Source organism: Eschrichtius robustus, chromosome 2 (genome assembly GCF_028021215.1).
Source record: "Eschrichtius robustus isolate mEscRob2 chromosome 2, mEscRob2.pri, whole genome shotgun sequence".
NCBI lineage: Eukaryota > Metazoa > Chordata > Mammalia > Artiodactyla > Eschrichtiidae > Eschrichtius > Eschrichtius robustus.
Window position 1 is genome coordinate 147,128,719 of NC_090825.1, and position 22,997 is coordinate 147,151,715.

General features: G+C 36.9%; 1 protein-coding gene across 7 annotated transcripts in view; it reads right to left on the reverse strand.

Annotated features, from left to right (window-relative positions):
* The window catches only part of FBXW11 (F-box and WD repeat domain containing 11), a 130,516-nt gene that overhangs the window by 83,424 nt on the left and 24,095 nt on the right, over positions 1 to 22,997 (reverse strand). For 2 of the 7 annotated variants that reach the window (XM_068536351.1, XM_068536354.1), the window contains exon 2: positions 10,252 to 10,353. The exons of 4 other annotated variants lie outside the window; for them this stretch is intronic. In XM_068536351.1, coding sequence (XP_068392452.1) covers positions 10,252 to 10,353 — 102 coding nt within the window. Of the gene's footprint in view, positions 1 to 10,251; positions 10,354 to 22,997 lie in introns of those variants that run through there. One more of the 7 variants, XM_068536350.1, reaches the window with a different exon arrangement.

Sequence of the window (22,997 nt, forward strand, 5' to 3'; positions counted from 1 at the left end):
ATTTTTGACCGTGTTGGGTCTTTGTTGCCGCGCACGGGCTTTCTCTGGTTGCAGCAAGCAGAGGCTACTCTTCGTTGCGGTGCACAGGCTTCTCACTGCGGTGACTTCTCTTGTTGCGGAGCACGGGCTCTAGGCGCGTGGGCTTCAGTAGTTGTGGCACACGGGCTCCGTAGTTGTGGCACGCAAGCTCTAGAGCGCAGGGTCAGTAGTGTGGCACACGGGCTTAGTTGCTCCGCGGCATGTGGGATCTTCCCGGGCCAGGGCTCAAACCCTTGTCCCCAGCATTGGCAGGCAGGTTCTTAACCACTGTGCCACCAGGGAAGCCCTCGGTCAATGTTTAAAAGCCTTAAGAAAGTTCATATCCTTTGACTCAGAATTTCTCCAATGAATAATACAACCTAAGAAATACGTATAGACTAAAATTTAATAACCTTAATGTCCATCAGTAGGAGAATGATTAAATTATTGTACATCCAGACAATTAAACTCTACATAGTCATTTATTAAAAATGTAGACCTAAGTTTACTAATGTGAGTCATATTGGTAAAAATGGGGTTATAATTCAGTATACATAGACTATAAGCCTATTTATAAACTAAACTAAACGAAACATACACAAATACACACACACATAAAAATAAAATGTCAAGAAGAAAAAACAATGAATGGGCACTAAAATGAAGTGAGATTATGGCTGAATGATTAATTTCTTCTTTATACTCCTCTACTGTCCAAAATTTTTGCAGTGAAAAAGTGTTACTTTCATAAACAGAACAATAAAAATAAATCAACAGAAATACATAAAACCAGAATTCTTACAAGCAATAAAAGTCTGTAGTATGAGGTATATTGTGTCATTTTTGTTGAAAAAGTAAAAAGGCATTTTTTAATGTGGCCTGAATCCCATTTACCCACCGCCCTATCCTCGAATTACGTATACTGTTAAACCTTACTCAACATGCACACTACCTTATCCATCACGCACACTGTTTTGGAAACCATAAATTAAAAGTGTTAGTAAAACAAGGCGTAGTTTTCATTTTCCCATAGCAGAGGCTCTCTTCCATGGAAAATATATGTGATTTCTTGAGTGCCTAAAAATATGTATATGATCAATGAAATTAATAAAGTGCTATTTCTTGAGGGCTAGTACTATGTGCCAGGCATTGTGCTATCATTAAAACTTTCTCCAAAATATGAATTTACTTGTTGCTTCAAATTCTGAGATCACCAAGTCACCCTATATTCAGAAAATATGACATGGAAATCACTAAAAAAAAAAAAAAATACCCAACAATTTCAATTCACAGTAAAAACAGGAAACATCACTTCTTTAGAAAAATGCTAAAATGAATCTTTCTGTTTGGCACTTTGAATTTTCAAAGCTTATCATCATTAACAGGACACTTTGAAACCAGCATTGTATGTATGAAAGACAGCATGATACACCCCGGACCATGACAAGCTTAAAGAGGTTAATAACTGATGATGATACTTGAGAAGTAAAGAAGAACAAAAGCTTGAAAGAGATTTCTGTGAGTGGGCATCATCAGATACAAGGAAATGAAACATGAGCATATGATCTCAAACCAATGGGGGAAAAGCGAGATCAGTAAATAGTATGCAGAAAACAGTGTGGCCATTTAGAAAGAATGTGGATCCCTGATTCATAGCATATACAAAAATAAATTACAGAGAAACGGAAAGATTTAAATATAAAACATAAAGCCATAAACCACTAGAAGAATGGTAAAGGAAAAGAATGACTACAGATGGCCAACAGGCACATGAAAAGATGCTCAACAATGCTAATTATTAGAGAAATGCAAATCAAAACTACAATGAGGTACCACCTCACATTGGTCAGAATGGCCATCATTAAAAAGTCTACACATAACAAATGCTGGAGAGGGTGTGGAGAAAAGGGAACCCTCCTACGTTGTTGATGGGAATGCAAATTGGTGCAGTCACTATGGAAAACAGTATGGAGGTTCCTCAAAAAACTAGAAATAGAGTTGCCATATGATCCAGCAATCCCACTCCTGGGCATATACCTGGACAAAACTATAATTCAAACAGATACATGCACCCCTATGTTCATAGCAGCACTATTCACAATAGCTAAGACATGGAAACAACCTAAATGTCCATCGACAGATGAATGGATAAAGAAGATGTGGTACATATATACAATAGAATACTACTCAGCCATAAAGAAGAATGAAATAATGCCATTAGCAGCAACATGGATGGACACAGAGATGATCATACTAAGTGAAGTAAGTCAGAAAGAGAAAGACAAATACCATATGATATCACTTACATGTGGAATCTAAAATATGGCACAAATGAATCTATCTATGAAACAGAAACAGACTCACAGACATAGAGAACAGACTTGTGGTTACCAAGGGGGAGGGGGTTGGGGGAGGGATGGACTGAGAGTTTGAGATTGGTAGATGCAAACTATTACATACAGAATGGATAAACAACAAGGTCCTACTGTATAGCACAGGGAACTATATGTTCAATATCTTGGGATAAACCATAATGTAAAAGAATATAAAAAAGAATGTATAAATGTGTATAACTGAGTCACTGTGCTGTACAGCAGAAATTAACACATTATAAATCAACTGTACTTCAATAAAAAATACATTAAAAAAAGAAAAAAGAGTAAGTATGATTATATAAAGAGTAAAAATTTCTTTCAAAACCTTCTTAAAAGCACAAAGCATTATAAACAAAACTGAAAGGCAAATGTAAAACTAGAGAAAACACTTGCAATAAATGACAGAGTTACTGTATTTAATATATAAAGAATTCCTACAACTAAGATTTTTTTTTAAAAAGTCATTTTAGAAAAATGGAGAAAAGGTATGAAGAGGTAACTCATAAAACAAGAAGTAGAAATGGCCAATAAATAAATATGTATTTTAACATTTTCATTTATCAGAATGGCAAAAAAATACAAAATTAAATTATCCAATGCCAGCTAAGGCATATAACAAGGGAATCTCTCATCCGCTGCTTTTAGGAGTATAATCTGAGCCAGCCTGTCAAAAGTACAATTTAGCAACCTTAAGTGTTTCAATGTGCACATTCTTTCACCTAAAGAAATAATCACAGAAGTATACAAACACTTAGCTACAGTGATGTTCTTCTCAACATGGATGTCTCAAAACTTGGAAGCAGTCTTGACAAGGAAGGGAAGGAAGGTTTCTTAAAATCAGTAATATATATATTAAATGGAATATTACGCAGTGATTTTTAAATGATGGTAGAAAGTCTTAATTTATCATGTTACTATTTGTCACTTTTTATTATTAGTTTAAATTGGAACAAGTATAGGTTATTTTTAATAATATTTTTAAAGTAAACCTTAAACATTTTTAAATGATATCCAGAGCTTATAGAAATAAACTAGATTATAAACTGGTTCACCCTCCATGAAAATGATTTAGCCTCACTTATCAAAATAAATCACTGCCCGTTTTGTAACAAATCACTGAGCTATATAGTTAAGATTTCTGTACTTTCTACACATATATTATAATTCAAAGAAGAAAAAAAAAATGTACTCCTAGCCCTCACTGCCCCCAAATCTATGGATGATAAAAGTTGGTGAAATTTCCACTGGTGAAAGAGTCAGACTTTACAAAACCTGGGGACATGTCTGCAATATGACAGTAAGTAAAGAAAGAGGGAAAATCCCAGTAATTGTTGGCTACATCATCATCCTATGAACAAAAAACCAAAACATGCAACGGTAGACAACATTAACTGTTAACATTTGTTGCGGGGGGGATGGAAAGGAGAGACTATTACTTTTCTGTATACAGACAATTTAATAATAAAACACTGATACTCCTTGACCAAGCAACTGTACTTCTAGGAATTTATTCTACAGACATAATCATGCAAGCCTAAAGGTATATGTTCACTGAAATTAGCAAAGTGCCATAACAGAAAAAAAACTGAAGCCTAAAGTTCCATTAATAGGGAACGGGATATACATATATTTTTAAATGATAAAGCCAATATGATGAAATATTATTGCATCCATAAAAAAGAACAGGGTTTATATGATTTTATATGCTGATATGGAAAGATGGGCAATGTATCTTACTAATTGAAAAAGTTATTAATTGAAAAATAATATGTATAATATGGTTCTATTTCTATTTTTTTAAGTTTCTGTCTAAAGGATAATGGGAAACTCAGAAGTGATACTTTGGGAAGTGAGACCTGGGTTCAAAGGAAACTTTACATGTCTTTTATAACCTTCGGTACCAGTTGTACTATTTTTTTATTCTTTGAAACTTTTTTATATTTATTTTTTTCGCTGACATAAAACAGTGATTTGTCAAACTCCTTTTTTTTAAAGCTATCTTAGATTTGTTTTAAAATGCCCCAGAAAAAAACAAAGTTCAAGAAAGAGAAAGTTGGACTAAGAATAGCATAATTTTGAAAACTGTTCAAGGCTGAGTTGAATGGATCGCTTTACTTTTTTGTGTGTTTAGAAATTTCCATAGAATTTTTCACATAAAATCTTACTAAGAGTTTTGCTATATAATACAGATAAATCCAGAGCTATTCCAGGTGAGTAAGTGAGAGAGGCATTATCCTTCTAGTGACTCCAAAGTCACACTCTGGGGTTCCATGGGACATTAAAACACCATTCTTATAATCATTTTCATCACCACAATAACAAAGAGAACCTGCACAATTTGATGAATTCCTCCCTTCCCAATAGGCAGGAGGAAGACAGACCTTAAAACAGCAACAAATGCTCTCTCTGGGTGGTGAGGTTACCAATGGATTCTTTTTTTTTTCCTTAAAAAACTATATTTGTAAATTTTCTTATACAGGGAAAAAAATGTGTTTTTTAACGATCATAAAATACTACACTCTACCACTGAAAGGTTACTCCACACCTTCACATTATTGGCCCTAGAGTGCAACAGAATAATGAACAAGAAATAATAAATCCCCAACGCTCATTAAAAAAAAGACAGAGACATTGAGTTGGAACAGCCATGTGTGACCTTAGGAGACAGCCCTGAACAAAACAAGAACACCTGACAGCAGGGGCCATATCATATCATATGCCCAGTCTTTTATCTTATTCTTATCTTGCCCTGGACTCTAAGACTGGAATTCCCTCTTCTTGAATAGGGAACCAGGGGCAAGCAATGAAAGAAATGGATTTTCGTTCCTCAACAGCAAGCAACTGGTAAGGTGTAGCTGTTATCTCCCCTCTACCTCAGACAGACAGATATAACTATCTCCATGTAAAGGATGAGGAAACCGTGGGTCAGGAAAATTAAGTAACTTGCCTAGTGTCACAAAGCTATTAAGCATCAGGCAGAAGACTAGAATTGAAGTTTGTCTTCTCCAGAATCAGGATTCTTTCTACCAAGCTATCTCCCTTCTCTAAAAAATATTCTCTTACGTTGGTAGCTGTTAAGTTCCAATTGCAGTGTTCTCAAACCAGTGTGTCTCACTATATATATTGAAAAGAAAAGAAACAAGAAAGGCAAATGTCAAGAAGTTCTATTAATAACTGCCCAACACTATCCACAATGGAGCTAGACGAGAGGCACTAAAACTTGATTCACATGACCTCTGCTGTCATTTCAAGCAATCAGTCCAACTCTTTAAAAAAGCTTATCACTAACACTCTTCCCAACTGAGAGCTTGCAAATGGCATTCCCAAGAAAACTTGTCAGTTCACTACATGGAACCTCTACATTCCAGGTGCATTAGCTTTCAACTTTTTAATGTTAAAAATAAAGAGGAGGAACTTCCCTGGTGGCGCAGTGGTTAAGAATCCGCCTGCCAATGCAGGGGACACAGGTTCCAGCCCTGGTCCGGGAAGATCCCACATGCCGCGGAGCAACTAAGCTCGTGCGCCACAACTACTGGGCCTGTGCTCTAGACCCTGCGAGCCACAACTACTGAGCCTGCGTGCCACAACTACTGAAGCCCACGTACTCTAGGGTCCATGCTCCACAACAAGAGAAGCCACCGCAATGAGAAGCCCGCACACCACAATGAAGAGTAGCTCCCACTCGTCGCAACTAGAGAAAGCCCGCGAGCAGCAACGAAGACCCAACGCAGCCATAAATAGATAGATAGACAGACAGATAGATAAATGTATTTTAAAAGTAAATAAATAAATGAAGGGTAATTGTTTCTACCCAAAAATGGCATTGCCAGGTTAAGGTCACTACAGCATGGTGACCAGAACACTGGCTTTGCAGTTATCCATCCAGACCTAGGTTCATAACTTAGTTCTGCCACTTAAATAAATGTGTAACCTTAGGCAAGTCAATTCAATTCCATAACTTCATATACAAAGAAGCCAAGATAGATAACTTCTCCATAAAGGATTAAATGAGATAACCTAGTACCTAGGGCCCAACACTTAAAAAGAAGGTGGAAAATAAATGATACATATATATAAATAATACATATATAGTCATATATATATGATACCTATATGATAATTATATTATCATATATATGATACATACATACATGGTCTGAACTCTTGATTATATGATGTAACAATCAACTGGTTGAATCTGGTTATCTGAACCAACTAAAATATTGATTCAGTTCAGCTTAGTTCAGAGACAACAAGATATTCTAGTTCAACTGTTCTAAAAAATGTTGAGGGTTAATCCTAGTTCAAAGTGTTTCACTTTTTTTTTTATTTTGGCTGCACTGGGTCTTCATTGCTGTACACGGGTTTTCTCTAGTTGCGGCGAGCGGGGGCTACTCTTCATTGCGGTGGCTTCTCTTGGTGTGGAGCAGGGGCTCTAGGCGCGCAGGCTTTGGTAGTTGTGGCTCACGAGCTCCAGAGTGCAGGCTCAGTAGTTGTGGTGCATGGGCTTAGTTGCTCCGCGGCTTGTGGGATCTTCCCGGACTAGGGCTCGAACCCATGTCCCCTGCATTGGTAGGCGGATTCTTAACCACTGCGCCACCAGGGAAGCCCAAAGTGTTTCACATTTTTTAAACGTATGTATGTATGTGTGTGTATATTTCCGTGTGTGTGTGTGTGTGTGTGTGTGTGTGTGTGTGTATGTGGCTAACTTCAGAATTTCATCTCTCACACACACACACACATACAGGGACTTCATTTGTGGTTCAGTCTAGATTTTTGTTCACAGGTCTGCTTACTACAATGGGTTCCTTGAGAACAGGGAACAAGTCTGTATTGCTCATCTTTTTATATACCCAGCACCAGTACAGGCCCTGGCACATACCAACTGTTCAGTAAATATTCATGGAATTGAATTTTCAGAAAAGCCACTCAGGAAACTCGCTAGCTTTAGGATTCAGGAGGGCTCAGCTTGGCAAAGGGAATGCAATTTCCCCCACTATAGATATTTGGCAGGTTTTCTTTTTTTATTTTCAGATAATGACTAAACAAGCCACACACTGGATATCGCAATAGTAAAGTTTTCACAAACAAAACTAAAATGGAAAACTCTAGAAATAGTAGCATTCCAGTGTAGAGGAAAGAAAACCAATTTTGGAATCATGCAAATCTTGGGTTCAAATGCTAGCTCCACCACTTCACAGATATGTAAAGATTAACTTGGGTCCAATCACACATATCACCTCTGAGACCCAGTTTCTACATCTGAAAAAATGGGAATAATAATACCTATCTCATAGGGTTGTCACAAAGCTAATATATGTGAAGCCCCAAGTACAATTGGTGGTGATTTTTTTTAACAGTTTTATTGAGGTGAATGAGTGATTTTAATTTTTTAAGTCTCTACTATTCCTTTTCCCCTCTCACAGGTGGCAGAAACTATGCCTAAAGGGAACTACAGTACTATCTTTACTCCTGCTTTTCAGAAGGTACACTAATTCAGCCATATATCAATAGATAGGCTAACTGGCTAAAGATGCAACTGTTCATGGGTCCAATGTGGTAACTTTAAGGGAGGCCCTTTCATGCAACTCCAGAGCCCCAGCAAAGTCAACCAGGCCCTTTGGGTAGCCTGTTCCTTCTCTTCTTAATATGGGCTTGCTGAGAGGCATGCTATGTGAAGCAAAAGTCATCTTTGTGATAAACCTAAGATGTAGCAAATAAACAAAAGGCATTCTTTGAAAAAGCTCATACCCAAATTAAATTTTAATCACTAAGTTTTAGCACTTGTTTGGATACTGGAGGTAGAAAGGAGAAACACTAGTGTTAAAATAATATGTAAAACCAAGGGGGAGAGAGAAAGGAAGTCTTCCGGGTTCATATACATATGTTTACTTTCCATTCACAAATGGAACAAAATAGAGTAATGATTTGCTAATTCCAATCAGCTGAGTACATATTTCACTTTACTGTGCTGCATACTCTATCATAAACTAAAGAAAATAAAAACCTAAGTAAATAAAACTCCCTAATACACCTCTGAAGACAATATTTGTTCCATTCACATTTCAGTGAATATCATTCAATATTTCACCTTATTTCAAGGTCCAATCAAGGCAAAGTTTACATTTTTTCTCTTAAATGATTTTCACTGGGAGGGATGAGTCAAAGAAGAACTTTTAACACGTTTGGGTTTCCATTTTCAACAAGGTAGGAACCCATATTTCCTCCCACTCACCCCACCTCCAGAGAATTCACAATACTGCTACTAAAATATATTGAATAATGCCTTCCATCGGTCAATTACTTTTAACTGAATGCAATAAAAATAATCTGCACATCCAGACCTCATTAACAGCTACAATTCTTCGCCTGCTTAAATTTCTGGAAAAAAAAACTAGAGCAGTCCACTAAAAAGCAAACTGTAACATTCAAGTAAGCATCTTCAGAGAAATAGAGACAAAGATGTACACTATTACTATAATGCAAATATCCATTATTTAGCACCAAGGAGAGCACATGCAATAATGTCTGCTATTTCAAGAACATTTTTGTTAAAGGTACATCACATGCAGGGAAGCCGCTTTTCCAAGGATAAACATACATAACCCTGCAGCATCGCTGAAACACCCAATCCCTGGACCCTAAGAGTTGTAACCCAACTTTTCATACTGACCCTAAGACAGCTGGATCTTACATTAAATTCACTCTCTAGTTAACCTCTCTGTTAGTGAGGTTCCAGCACAGTTTTCTAAAGAAAGCAATCTGAATCAATAACCACACCAATGCTGCTCAGAATGTTTGCTCATAAGCAAATAAAAAGCATGATCCCAATATGAAGGAAATTTTTCTCCTTCCTGGCCCCCCCAGCTCCATTTAAAGACTGTAAACATGAATAGAAAGATAACCTTGAGAACAGTAAAGTCACCCATACCATCAATAATATCCCTCTAATTCATTTCCTGATTCTACAGTGTTTTCCTAAAACAGGGCAGTCTCAACAGGATGCCAGGAATTCAATATTGCTTTTTAAAGATATATCAAACTGTCTGGAATATACAGTGATGAAAACTGAATACTGCTACTGAAACCATACTAAATTAAATACATGCTTTCTCTAAACAGAGCTTCCCCAATAAAGTCACAATGTTTTCTGCCTTGGCTCTCTTACAATCCATCCCAACAAGTGAGGTCAGTCCAGCTGCACTCCTGCTAATAGCTTTTTTCTGGAGCAACCCCTCCCACACCCCAAAAGAGTTTTACTTTTATCTGTGGAATTCTCTGCCAGCCTCGGCCTGGAAAACTGGGTGTACCCTAAGGACAGGTGTGGGAGGTGGCCCAAACTGATAGTTATTGCCAGCATAAAGCCGTGATCTTTATAAGCTTCAATTTGAGGCTTTGTACCATTAGTGATTCTTTCTCCACTCCTTTATGGAAGGAGGGAGAGAAAGCAAGCCAAAAAGATGAGTTTCAAAATAGAAAAATCACCACTTGAATTATGAAATCCTCCCAACTCAACAAAGAACTGTTGAAAGTAGCCAAATGGAAAATGTCAAGGTTGTTTGGGTACATGCACAGCTATTAAACATGAGAATCACAGCTTCAAGGTGGGGGTTGGGGGGATAAAAAGCAGGAGCAGAAAAAGAGGAGCAGAACAGGGCCCAGCCAAAGACCCATTTGCTCAGAAGGGCCCCTCCTGGCATGAACTCCTCCATGTGGGGCACCCAGGCTGGAGGAAAGCAGAGGGTTACACAGAACATTTAGCAGACTTAACATTGGATTAAACACACTACTGCAAGTTTCAACAAATGTTCATGGTATACGTAAAAAACACATTTACAACAAGAAAGAAGAGAGGCACCTGGAGACATCTGACACTGGGCATGCTCTGCAGGCAACTCAGTGCGCACATGCTCTCTACCAGGTTGGCGCAGCCTAGCCACAAAGACCTTGGCACAGAACACTGCAGGATGACAAAAAGGAAGGAAGAGAAGAAGCAGTTAGAGGCCGCAACAAATCACTCCTTCACACAGGCAACTTGAATGTTAGTTGGGCAGGGGGTGCACCCTTGGCAGCTTGGAGGTCAGGGGTGGTAGTCCAACAAAACTTACTGAAACCTTGGGAGAGGGCCCACTTTCTGTCCTACGGAAAGGAGGTTTCTGCTGCCAACCGCTAACTCCTCAGGATACAGTGAACAGAATCAAGAGGGAGAGAAAGAATGTTTAAATGAAAACCACTAAAGGGAACTGTAAAGTTTGAGTGCAAAACAAGATTATGGTGAGATTGTCACTCTAACTTCATAAAAGTAATGGTTTTTGGTCTATGTCATGTAATTATAATTGCTATCATTGCATCACCTACCATGTGCCAGGCACTTTAAATGTGTTCTCTAATTCCCACACCACAGTGTCAGGAAACTGAGGCTCAGAGGTTAGTCATTTGCACAAGGACAAACAGCAAAGGAGGGGAGAGTCAGAATTTCAAACCTTGATGGCTGCTATTAAAGCCCACATTCATTCCACAAGACTATGATGCCTCTATTATCATTGATCACCTGAAATTTTATCATCTGCGTACACTTTTGCACATCCCTAAATAAAATTACAGGAGACCTAGAGACATAAGGCAAAAAGAACAAGAAAGATAAGCGATAGATTGACTGATAGATACAGGAAATAAAAGAGCTGATAAAAACGCATCTGATTTTGAGTGTCATCCACATCTCTGCCTTCCCAAAGGAAAAAACTTTAGAATAATCATGATTTTCATTTTGGACTTTGCTTACAAAGTTCATTTGACACAAGTAAGAATTAAAAGCTTCTTTCATTTACCCATTCCCATTCCTCTTTCAAGAGCTTGCCGGTTTTAAGGGAATTAAGAAAAAAAGTAAAATATAAACATATGCATTATGGCTAGTATTTTTAAACCATTAGATTATTTATGGTATTCAATAAGTACTTTTTCAGACCTAAGGTCAATTAACTTACTCTGGCAAAATCAATAATCATGCCAAAAAAAAAAAAAAAACCAAACCTGAAGGTGGGTGTTTGGGGTCAACCAAAATACTGCAGAAGCCTCAGACCCAACCTCATAAACTTGTTTATTCTAGCTATAATTAGGATGGTTAAATATACTCACTTTCCTGGGACAGTCCAGGTTTACACTGGTCCCAGCATAACTTTCACTCTCAAAGTATTCTGGTTTGGTAGATAAATTCTATGGTTACCCCAATTATAATATAAACAAAGTCCACTATGCTTGAAATCAGATAGACCTGATTCCTTCCTATCCAGCATCTGTACTTTCTAGTTATATCTCACCTATAATGTAACTAGAGTATTGAGATTATTTAGAAAAGGTATTTAAAGAATACAAAACCAGAAGACTCAAATGGAATAAAAAAACTGAGCAGGTTTTTGGTAACAATGAACATGCCATACATTTCCAATAGTGTGCTTTCATTTCAAAGCTTCCCATAGCCAATATAGTAAAGTATATCACTGATACTCCAGTCACACATATTCTGCCACTCCAACACTTTCATAGAGTGCCATAAAAGATGCTGAATAAATGTTTGTATAATATAATGAAAATAGCTGCCATTTATCAAGCTCTTGTTATATGCTAGACAGCTGACATAGTAAACCCTCACAAAAACCCTTGTAAGACAAGTATTACTCCATTTTACAGATGAGGAAACCAAAGACCAGGCAAGGAGAGCTTGATTTGTTGAAACAGCAACTTGTCCAAGGTACAAGAAAACAAGGGCTAATTGATGGCAGAATTAGGACTAGAAGTTAATCCTGCCTGACTTTAAGCAAACATATTTTCTTTTTACTACAACAAATTCTCTCTATCCAGAGATACCTAGCAAAATGTTTAGGGCAGAGAAAAGGCCCAAACACATTACGTATGTATACACAGATTACACACATTATTTAATTTAAATAAACTTCCAACATCCTCATAGCTCAAGTTAAGTTTCTTTTTTGAAATCTTTGTAGTTATCCAAATCACAGAATCACTCAGATCTGAGAATAGAGTTTAAGGATTATACTTGTATTCAGCAACTAATACCAAATTAACACCAAAGCTCATCTGCAAATCAATTTTCATTTATTCACTAAAAACAGATTCCCTCTGCAAGGTTTAACATGTATTTCCCTCAAAGGGTAAAAACCATGAAGGCATAACGTACTGTACCCTGATTAGATTCTGCTAATAACTTGAGATCCAGAACTTAAAAAAAAAAAAAAAGGACCAATTTTCACATTCAATAAATCAAAGAATCATAGACTGTGAAAACTGGAAGACCAATTAGTTCAAACTTCCACCCCTGATTTCAGAAGTGAAGAAACTAAAGCCCGAAGAAGAAAAGTAATGATCTTCCCAAGGTTTCCTAATCATCTAATGATCGAATTAATACTTATAAGAATATGGAAAACAACATAAAGAAAAACTTCTAAGAACTTAATTTCAAAATATTAAACGTTTATTACAAGTATTTTTTAAAACTTGATATTGAACCTGTATAGCCAGAAAAAGATTTTTAAAGGACCCTTCGAGGGTCCAGTTTCCAAGAACTTATCTTTATAACATCCATGGAAGATACTTCGGGGTAAAGAGAGTGATGCCAGTGTTCATAACAAGTATTAGAACTGCCCTACTTTCACACTCAATTACCCTGAAGCTAAACAACCAAGCACAGTGCTGAAAAATAGTCTTTACTCAACAGAAAATGCCACTCTAGGAAATTCATCCATCTTTTAATAAAGTCTATACCTGCTCATCTAAATAAGGCTCCTCTTAGGTCTAATGGTCCAAGAGGACATTGATCTAATTTGAAAATAATGGCTAAACATAAAAGTTCCATATTTATCAACCTAAGAGCATTAAAATACAGCTCTGACCACAAGCAGTAATTGATTCTTAAAGCTGCTAATTTTAAACTTTGGGACCTGGTTGAAAATCCATGTTGACTATTGTGGAATACCTATTATCCATCACTCTTTAACTGAATAATGTAAAGATTTCTTCATATAAGCTATAATCACAGTGCAGACTATTATCTCTCTTTTTCTTTTTCTTTTTTTTTTTTTTTTAAGCTAACAGGGGTCTATCTTTAAACTTCTGGAACACTATCTCATTGTTAAAATATGTCTGAAGAATTTACCCTGATACCGTGGGTATTTACCAATTTTAACAAACACTTATTGACCTACGTATTAAGCTAACAACAATACAAACTAAGCCTCTTTCCTCTTGAGACTTCAGCCTGGAGCTCAAGAGAAACCCAGAGGGATCACAATGGGGATGCTTAAGAGAGGCCTTTCAGGGGTAGAAAACCCCTAAGAAATGTTTGTTTTAATTTCACATTTAGCTACTTGTAATGACCAATATTCTAATTTAGGGTTGTTCACAGAGAACAGGAAATGATTCACATGGGATTCTAACATTAACAGCAAATACCCAATTAGACTGATTATATTTGTATGTTCTATAGCCAAAGAAAATAACATTAATCAAGGAAACTGATAGTGTTTATTAATTTTGTCATACCCACTGTATAATCAAAAACCAAAATCAGGGCCACCATGCTGAGAAACACTATAAGACAAAAAGAATAATAGCTTTTGGCATTTTTCAAAAGCAAAAAGTTATTAAAAGAGGTAGGAGGGAAATGTCCTAGGCTCTCTTCCTATTGCCATAGGAACCACAAATCAAAAGGGAAAAGTGGCTGCAAGCACCTTGCCTCTGATTGGCTAGCTTTAAGAAGAACTCACAAAAGCTAACTTTGGTCTGTGTCTAGATGGAATTGTTTTGAATATCTTGCCCTGATTCCTTCTCAAAGAGGCAATTCTTTTAAAAGCTACTCAAAGAGGTATTTTATGTTAATCGTCTCTCTAATGTCACTCTGATTTAGAAATATGCCTTATAAATCCCAATTTTTTTCTTTCCACAGAACCATTACCAGCTTCTTCTATCATCACGATTGAGATAAACAAGTTGAGGGGCTTAAATACTATTCCATTCAACAAAAAACTTACCTGACCTTATATCTGCAGACAGAAACGCAATGAAGACATTCTCTCTCTCCTCCAGCAGCTTACAGGAGGGAATTTTGAGAATGTGCCATGTAAATACACACACACACACACACACACAGTCTTAACACACCCAAAGGAGGAAAATGCCTGAACTAAGCCATAAAGGATGAGTAGGAGGCAGCCAAGGGAAAAAGAGAGAGAGACACATTTCCGGCAAAATAAACAGCATTAAGCAAAGCCAAATAGCTAAGAAATGGCAGTCCTATTCAAGTATCTGCAATTAATTTAGCATGACTAAAGTATTTAAGTGTGAGATGAGGAAAGCCTGATAAAGAGGGGCCAAATCACAGAGGACTCCCCTATACCATTCTATCGAACTTGAGACTTCATCCTGCAGGAAAACAGCTCTTAGGCTGCGTGCTATAGATCACCAGTAAACAGCCAATCCTTCCCAGGTGTGTGGTCCAATTTTTTATCAACGTGTATGAGATTTTTTTTTTTTCCCTGCAATTCAGTATACCTACTGCTTCAACAATATGTGTCAGAGGAACAGAAGCAGGTCATGCAACACACTGGCAAGTGTGGGGGTGAGGTTCTTAGACTAAGAGGTAGGAGATAAAGCATAATATCAAGCCAAAGCCAAGCCAATTCAAGCAAGCATCAAAGAAAGATGCTGTTCTCTAGAACACGTGGGGAACATTTGCCACATGCAAGAATAGAGAAGAAAGAAGCTGGCTCAATAGTAACCCAATGATAAAGGAAGTAAACAGTATACAAAAACTGTATATGTTTTTATAAATATTGTGAAATCAGAGTGTTTAGAATGGTTTAAGTCCTTCAAATGAGACATCAAAAACTTTAACATTCAAACCATTGCTAGAGACAATGATGAGACAACTATTAAACTTTTAAGCAGAGGAATGACCTTTGGCAGCTGGAGTGAAGCATAACATTAAAGAGAAGTTAGAAAGATAAGTCTATTAGAGAGCCTAAAGACAGCCCCTCATTTTTATTTTACAACTAATGCAAATTTCTTTCAGCTGGGCTACAAAGAGTAGAAACAAAGGCCAACACTTACCTTTGGAAGTACATGTCTAAAGTCAATTTTTTTCCAATAAAACTCCCACCATAATACAAAGAGTGCCATGATAATGAAATGGGAGCTACCAAATACAGAAGGAATGAGAGAAAAGATCTATTTCATAGTAATCACTTGGCGATAACACGCTCTCCACTGGGAATCTCTATCCAGGAGTGGGGATTTGGTCCTGAAGAATGATACAGTAGGTGGCCTCAAGGAGATTATGAAACTCCAGCCCTCTAAACCTAGATGTGAAAGCTACAGAGTATCCATTCAGTTTCTGCTGGAGGCTGTCCTCATCTCAAAGCAAATAAAGCAAGAATTAAAGTTAATCCAAATTAGGAACTATCCTATTGTGTCTGAATTCTCAGACTGTTGCTTTTCAAGAAGCTGCAGTAGTTGTAATGAAAACAGGGCCACAAAGCTTTTAGAAGTGTCTTCTAAGAGTCACAATGTAGGTTTCTGCTCTTATAATGTTTGATGGCAGCCTACAAGAAATAGCAAACTCTCACCAAATAATTGTATTGTTTTTAAAACTAAGAACCATAATAATCAGGTTGTAGAATTATAAATTCTACAACCTGATTAACTTTTGTTAATTCACAGTTTAAAGCTATTTTCCAAAGCGTTTTAAAGAACTGAACACTGGTCCATGCCTCAGTGTGTGAAAGGCTTTCATCTCCTTATAATGGTATTTTATTATAACAGAATTTGACAGTAACCATGTGACATGTAACCAAGAACGTTAATGCTTTAATTCTTAGCAACTGTACTGTAGAACTACATATTTATAGATAAGGCACCACAGGGTATTTTCAGGCTGGGATATATGTTAAAGGAAGAAAAGGGAATGGGGAGAAGGAGGCAGTGGAATGAGAAAAGAAAAAAGGATAAGAATGAGGAAAACTGAAATTTACTTTCTGCCAAGTTTTAGAGATGCAAACCCAACCAAATTGTAGTGGAATCAGGATTCAAAGCCAGAGCCCAAACTTTCCTTAGATCCTACTACTAAAAACAAAACAAAAACCCCAAAACTTTCAGTGTCCAAATATCTCATCTTATATGATTATCTAAAATAAGATACCAGAACCCAAAACTAAAATGGATCTTCACAGTTTTCTTTGGTAGAGGGATTAAGGGTAATTTTTCTTTTCTTTTCTTTCTTTCTTACTTACTTACTTACTTACTTACTTATTTATTTATTTATGGCTGTGTTGGGTCTTCGTTTCTGTGCGAGGGCTTTCTCTAGTTGTGGCGAGCGGGGGCCACTCTTCATCGCGGGGCGCGGGCCTCTCACTACCGCGGCCTCTCTTGTTGCGGAGCACAGGCTCCAGACGCGCAGGCTCAGCAATTGTGGCTCACAGGCCTAGTCACTCCGCGGCGTGTGGGATCCTTCCAGACCAGGGCTCGAACCCGCGTCCCCTGAATTGGCAGGCGGATTCTCAACCACTGCGCCACCAGGGAAGCCCTCTAATTTTTCTTTTATAATTTCTATTCATCCATATTTTCTAATTTTTCTCCAATGAACATCTAGTACTTATAATAATATTTTAATACTACATTGTATAATTTTAAGTGATGCTTTATTTTTGTTTAATTATATAACTAGTTACATAAGTTGTTATAAGTTACAAATAGTAACTTGACAATTTAAATAAAAACAAATTCTTTTCCCAAGAATTAATTGAGTCTATCTCAAATACCTGTGGTTTAAAATGCGTTAAAATGCTGAGTGCTAGAAAAATATTTTACCTAGTGACCTTCAGAAACAGCTGTGAGCATCAAAACGGTAACAGCTTATTCCTGCGTAATTTCAAATGAAAAAAAATCATCCTTGTCCACTTCACAACTACCACTCATGACTCAAAACTGTCACCACGTTTTTTCAGCACTCTAACAGAAGCTGGGGAGAGGAAGGATTAGATGTATGAAGGGGGAAGCAGAATCTCTATTCGAAGCAGCATGACAGAGAACAGGATGTAACAAAATAATCTATTTCCGGCATAGCCACATGGGTCCTCAATTGTACTAGAACCTGTCTGAGGTTCAGTTGCCAATAAGGAACAGATTCCCCTAGCAAGCTCCAGGTCAGATCAGCTTGAACCCAATCCCAATGGGGTTTATCCAAGATCCACAAATCCTGAGACAGCAGAGAATTAAACAACAGTTAAATTAAGCACATCTGAGCCTTTAGGCAGTTAGCATCTCTGGTCCAATTAGGAACATTTTTCAGGACTAGGGGAGACCAATAAACTATAAATTTAATATCATTTTCAATAAAAAATGTTAAATGTAAATGAAATTTACAAAAAAAGGATAATTTGGGAAGGAGATGCAAATTTGTATTTTCAGAGTGCCTACTATGTGCCAGACACTGTACAGCTATCGTGATCTCATTAACTGTCACACCACCTCTGGACAGACAGGTATCTTAGTTTTAAAGAGGAAGAAACTAAGGATCAGAGACATCAAACCACTTGCCAGAGGTCAAAAGTAGCAGACTTGCAACTCTGACTCCAAAATCCCTACTTTCTTCCCTGAATTATACTACCTGTCACTTCCTTTGCTAGACATTAAACTCCCTAAAGCAGCAGTTTTCCTCTGATTTACTTTCAAATTTTATCTGCTTGTCACTCATCTATACTGCTGATGGGAGCGTAACTGGTACAACCTCTCGTGTGCAACTTATCAATACATACTCAAGACTTGAAAAAAGTGCACATCATTGATTCAGCAATTTCATATGTAGGGAATTATACCACAGGAAAAAATAAAGATATGTCCAAAAATATAGCTAAGAAGATGTTCATCACATGACTGTCAGAATAGCAAAGGAAAAAATGCCCAACAATAGACTGGTTAAATAAATTACAGATCATCTCCAGAAGACAGAATGTTTCCACCAAATAAAAATCATTTTTATAGGAGTATATTTATTGACCTAGAAGTAAGTTACATAAGAAAAGGAAGTTACAATACAATGAAAAAAGTTCAAGAAAACTTAAGTGAGTAAAGGCTACAAAATCAGGACTTAAATTATATTATGATCTCATTTTATTTAATAAAACACATATAGGATACAGAATTAAATACAGGTGATTTTTATTTTACTCTTTTTGTCTACCATAGTTTTTCAGATGCAGCCAATATAAAACTGGCAATATAGTATACAAGTTGCTCACTCCTTTCTCCTCCAGGCCACCTCAAAACACAGTAACTGGCATTTCCACACTATTACTTGGAGTTCTGGTCCTAGCAACTTTTCCCTTGGTTCAAGCCCATTCTCCAATGAATGTGGAGAGCAGGTGGGGTTAAGCTAGCTATCAGAGTTTGGTTGCACTCTGAGGTGACAAAGACATTACCCTAAAAGCTGAGGATACCCAGCCAGAGAAAACTCTTCACCAACAGTGTTGTCTTAGGAGGCTACCACTTCTAAACATCTGACAATCCATACTCCACACTGCATGACACCTGAAAAGAATTCCAGGTGCAAGAACTAAAAACTCACCTTGTTTTGCAGACATCATCTGAGAACCAAGAGACATCTGCTCTCATTATCTATACCAGGGCACCAGCCCCACCCTGAGTCAGTCCAACCTCCCCTTCTTTACCATTCCAGACACAGGTGCTGGCGGCACCCCTTCCTCGTCCTTCTACCAACTCTCACAAGCCAAAAAGCTTTAATCAGAGAATTTCTGGAAGTGCCTACACAACAAGATCGGACTACCCTATAATTTCAGTACTGAACCAAAATCCTTACCCTACTTTCATGTAAGAGAGTGCAAAGTTTATCATGTTTTAAAAAGAACATTAGAGTTTATTTCCTGGCAGTCTCGTGGTTAGGACTCCATGCTTCCACTGCAGGGGGCACAGGTTTGATCCCTGGCCAGGGAACTAAGACCCCACAAGCCGCTCGGCATAGCCAAAAAAAAAAAAAATTAGAACATACAGAAAGTGGAAACTTTTTTCCCCCGGATATAATGGACACTCTCATTTTTTCTAGGAAGAAATATCACTTTCAGAAAGATGGCTTAAGGAATGTTACTGCATCTACTCTCAATAGGTCTGACAATTATAGTCAGACCACATCATAATCCTACTTTAACTCTTTCATTTAAACTGATCATTCATTCAAAAAGTTTACTGAACATGCCAGTATACTAAATGCTTCAACAGACAACACAAGAATTCTGAAAACCAAATATTCTGGTATCAAAATTATTTCTGGAAATAAAGCTATATTATTTCCCAGTTCACTAAAGGGAGATAAATGGCTAAATTCCTAAAGTATAAAATATTTCAAAGAAATGCAGTTTCACTGCTTTCAAGAGTATTAAAACTAAACCTCCACTAACTAATGGTATTTTAAAAATCACTTCCAAAGACTTTCAAAGCTTCCACTATCTAACATGCTTCCTGTCTCACTGTACCTATCGAACAAAAGTTGGTCCTGCTAAGAAATCTTTTGAAATCAAACCTTGCACCATTTAAACAAGCCCTCTAATATTTTCTAAACATTGCTCATTTCTCAAATACCCATTTATTTTCAGAGACCTAACCCAGCCCCCATTCCAAAGAAACACATATTCCAAGTTAGCAGAGTCTCAATGTTTAAAATTTTATACACACACACACACACACACACACACACACACACACACAGAGGGATGGATCTAGAAAAAGATCGTAATCAAAAGTTTGCTTCTTTAAGCTAGGAATAGCATGAAAGTGAGTGGTCCAAGCTAATAGATATACAGGGATTTATCAACCCTTAATTAAATGTATAGTAAACTTTGCATTTGCTCTACTTTCTCATCTAATCCCCATTGTTCTCATATCCTAAGCAGACCTTGGTTTCAAATAAGAATGAAGTTTTGTGCCTCACAATCCACTGGGCTCTAATGAATCTGTCTTTCAGCCGGGGGCTAGGACTGCCTTAGTAAGGATTCCTGCTGCCTGCTGCACAGCAAGGCTGTCTTTGATCCCCTTCACACTGTTTTCTGCAGGCAACTGGGTAAGGGGAGTTCTTACCGCTTGAAGCCAGAGATTTCATTAAATTCTGGAGCTGAAAGGGACCTTATAGAGAGCATTTTGTCCATCTTCTTAAAATGTTTTTCTAGCCCAGGTCTTCTAAATATCTCACGAGGTGCTTTTGGTATGTACCCCCTTGAAAGTACCTAGTCTCAACAGCAGATAATTGCTGCGAGACACATGCTACGATAAGGTCAACCTATACGTTACAGACCTTTGTGCAGGAGTACATATGAACACAGGTAGACTACAACACTCTGGAAGTTCTCACACAAAGGAAGTAATGAAGTCAAGATGTAAAGGCCCAATATCAATTTAAGAGATACTGGACTTCTTTGTCAAAAACGCTATTAAGCTCCATTGTTTTAATAACTTTATGTATGACTCAGCTATAAGTGGTCAGTCAAGGTGTTCTACAAAGCCCAGAACACAGATGTCACCATCATAATAAATTTTTTATTAACTCTGAGAAAATACAGAATTGAGAGGAGGATCAGAAGACAAATCTCATGCGGGCATTTTTTTGCTGCATTTAAGACAAAAAAAATATTCCATGATCCACATTTCTTTTAATCGACGAATTAAAAGTCTAAAGAGAAACAATAAAAACAGCTACCAAGATTGGGATGCAAGCAAAAAAGGTTGAAAGAGTGATATTTACTTTTACTTTGAAAATAATCAAATGCAAAAACCAAAAATTGGTCTATAAACCACAGGAAAACACAAAGTACTAAATTTTCCTATAAAATTTGTACTTTATTTCCAAATAAACTAGGTGTTGTATTTCCAAAATAATTTATAAAAAATAAAGTAATACAAGCAATTGATAAGACAATTTACCAATTTACAATGTAACGCTTTCAGGTCCTCACAGCACTTGTACAGAGTAGGAACTCAATAAATATTTGCTAATTTATCAAATAATTAACATGTGAAGTCCAGAAGGTTACATGTAAAGCAAAAATTTGATTCAGAGGCTAGAGAAGAATGTAATGTTGTAATTTTAAAGGGCTGATGGTGGACACTTGTTTTTTGACTACATCACCTGATCACAGTAATTGATTCAGGAATAAGCACATACTCCAAGTTGAATCCAGGACTTCTACGGGAGCCACAAGAAATCTCTTTCCCCACTGAGCATGAACATAAGAGGATGAAAGCTGGAACTGCCCTCATGCTACCACAAGGGACAGCTGGTTCTTGGAGGTACTACATTCACTCTGAGGAAGAAACCTGAATCCACATCTACCTCTGGATTTTTCAAATTATAAATTCCCTGTTTCAGCTTAAACCAGTTTTGAGTTGGGTTTTCTGACACTTTCTACTGGAAAAAAAATCATAACAAACCTTAAATATTTAGTTCAAATAAAACAGGCAAAAGCCAAAAACGTATTTGCCATGGCCAAGGTCTTAAAGACAAAGAACATTCTGCAGATGAAGCATTCTTAAATTTATATTTTCCTAGGAAGTCATTTTATTCTACTAAAAGTATTCAAAACAAAATGTTCTAAGAATATCCCATTCCTGCTATAACACAGATACTAGAGAAAGAAAAAAATATGTAACAGGGTAAACTAAACAAAACACTAAGAAGAATGCAGAAAGAAAGTATAACAGAAAAAACGAGTCCTGATTTTTCCAAGGAGCTCTGATACCCAATGCTGAGAAACCTGACCCACCGCTTTATAGGCATTTAATTCCAAATAAGCAACGAGGTTGGTAGTACCAAGTACAAGCACCAAATAAATAAATAACCTTAGAGCAAGGAATATATTTATCATCTAAGATTACAAAAGTCCTGCAAACTGCTACAGACACAGAATATTACTATTTACAAGCAGCGCCTAACCTGTGCCCCTCCTGTAACAACTAACCTTATTCTATGCATTTTTGCATAACTTTAACCCTTCCTTTATCTTATTTTACTACATTTATTTTTTCCTTTCATCTTCATTTATCCACTTATTTTCTTTTTATCTTCCTACACTGTATGGGTCATTGTAATCGCTCAAATTCTTTTTTTTTTTGAAATAAAGTAAGGTTTAAGTATATACTAACAATAGCAAAAGTCATTACATTTCTGAACTGAGAAAAAGAAAAAAGTTGAAAATTTTAAAAACTATAGGAATAAAACTCTAATACTGATAGTCAATACCATAAAATGTCATCACTGTCCTTGGCAAAACTGACAACCACATGTGGATATTCCTGCAGCCAGGTTACTGCTTCTCTATCAGCTGTCAATAAATTATGCAGTTTTTAACTCAGAAAAATGCAAATGCAAGAAGTTCTGTATTTCTTCAAGAATCACTTACTTGGAAAGGAGAGAGAATATCACAAAAGTAAGAAAGCACCATAGCACAGTGGACACAGCATGAATTTTGATTTTTGTTTTATTTTGTTAATTGATAGAGAAACACACTAAACTTAAATCCAACAAACCTCTGG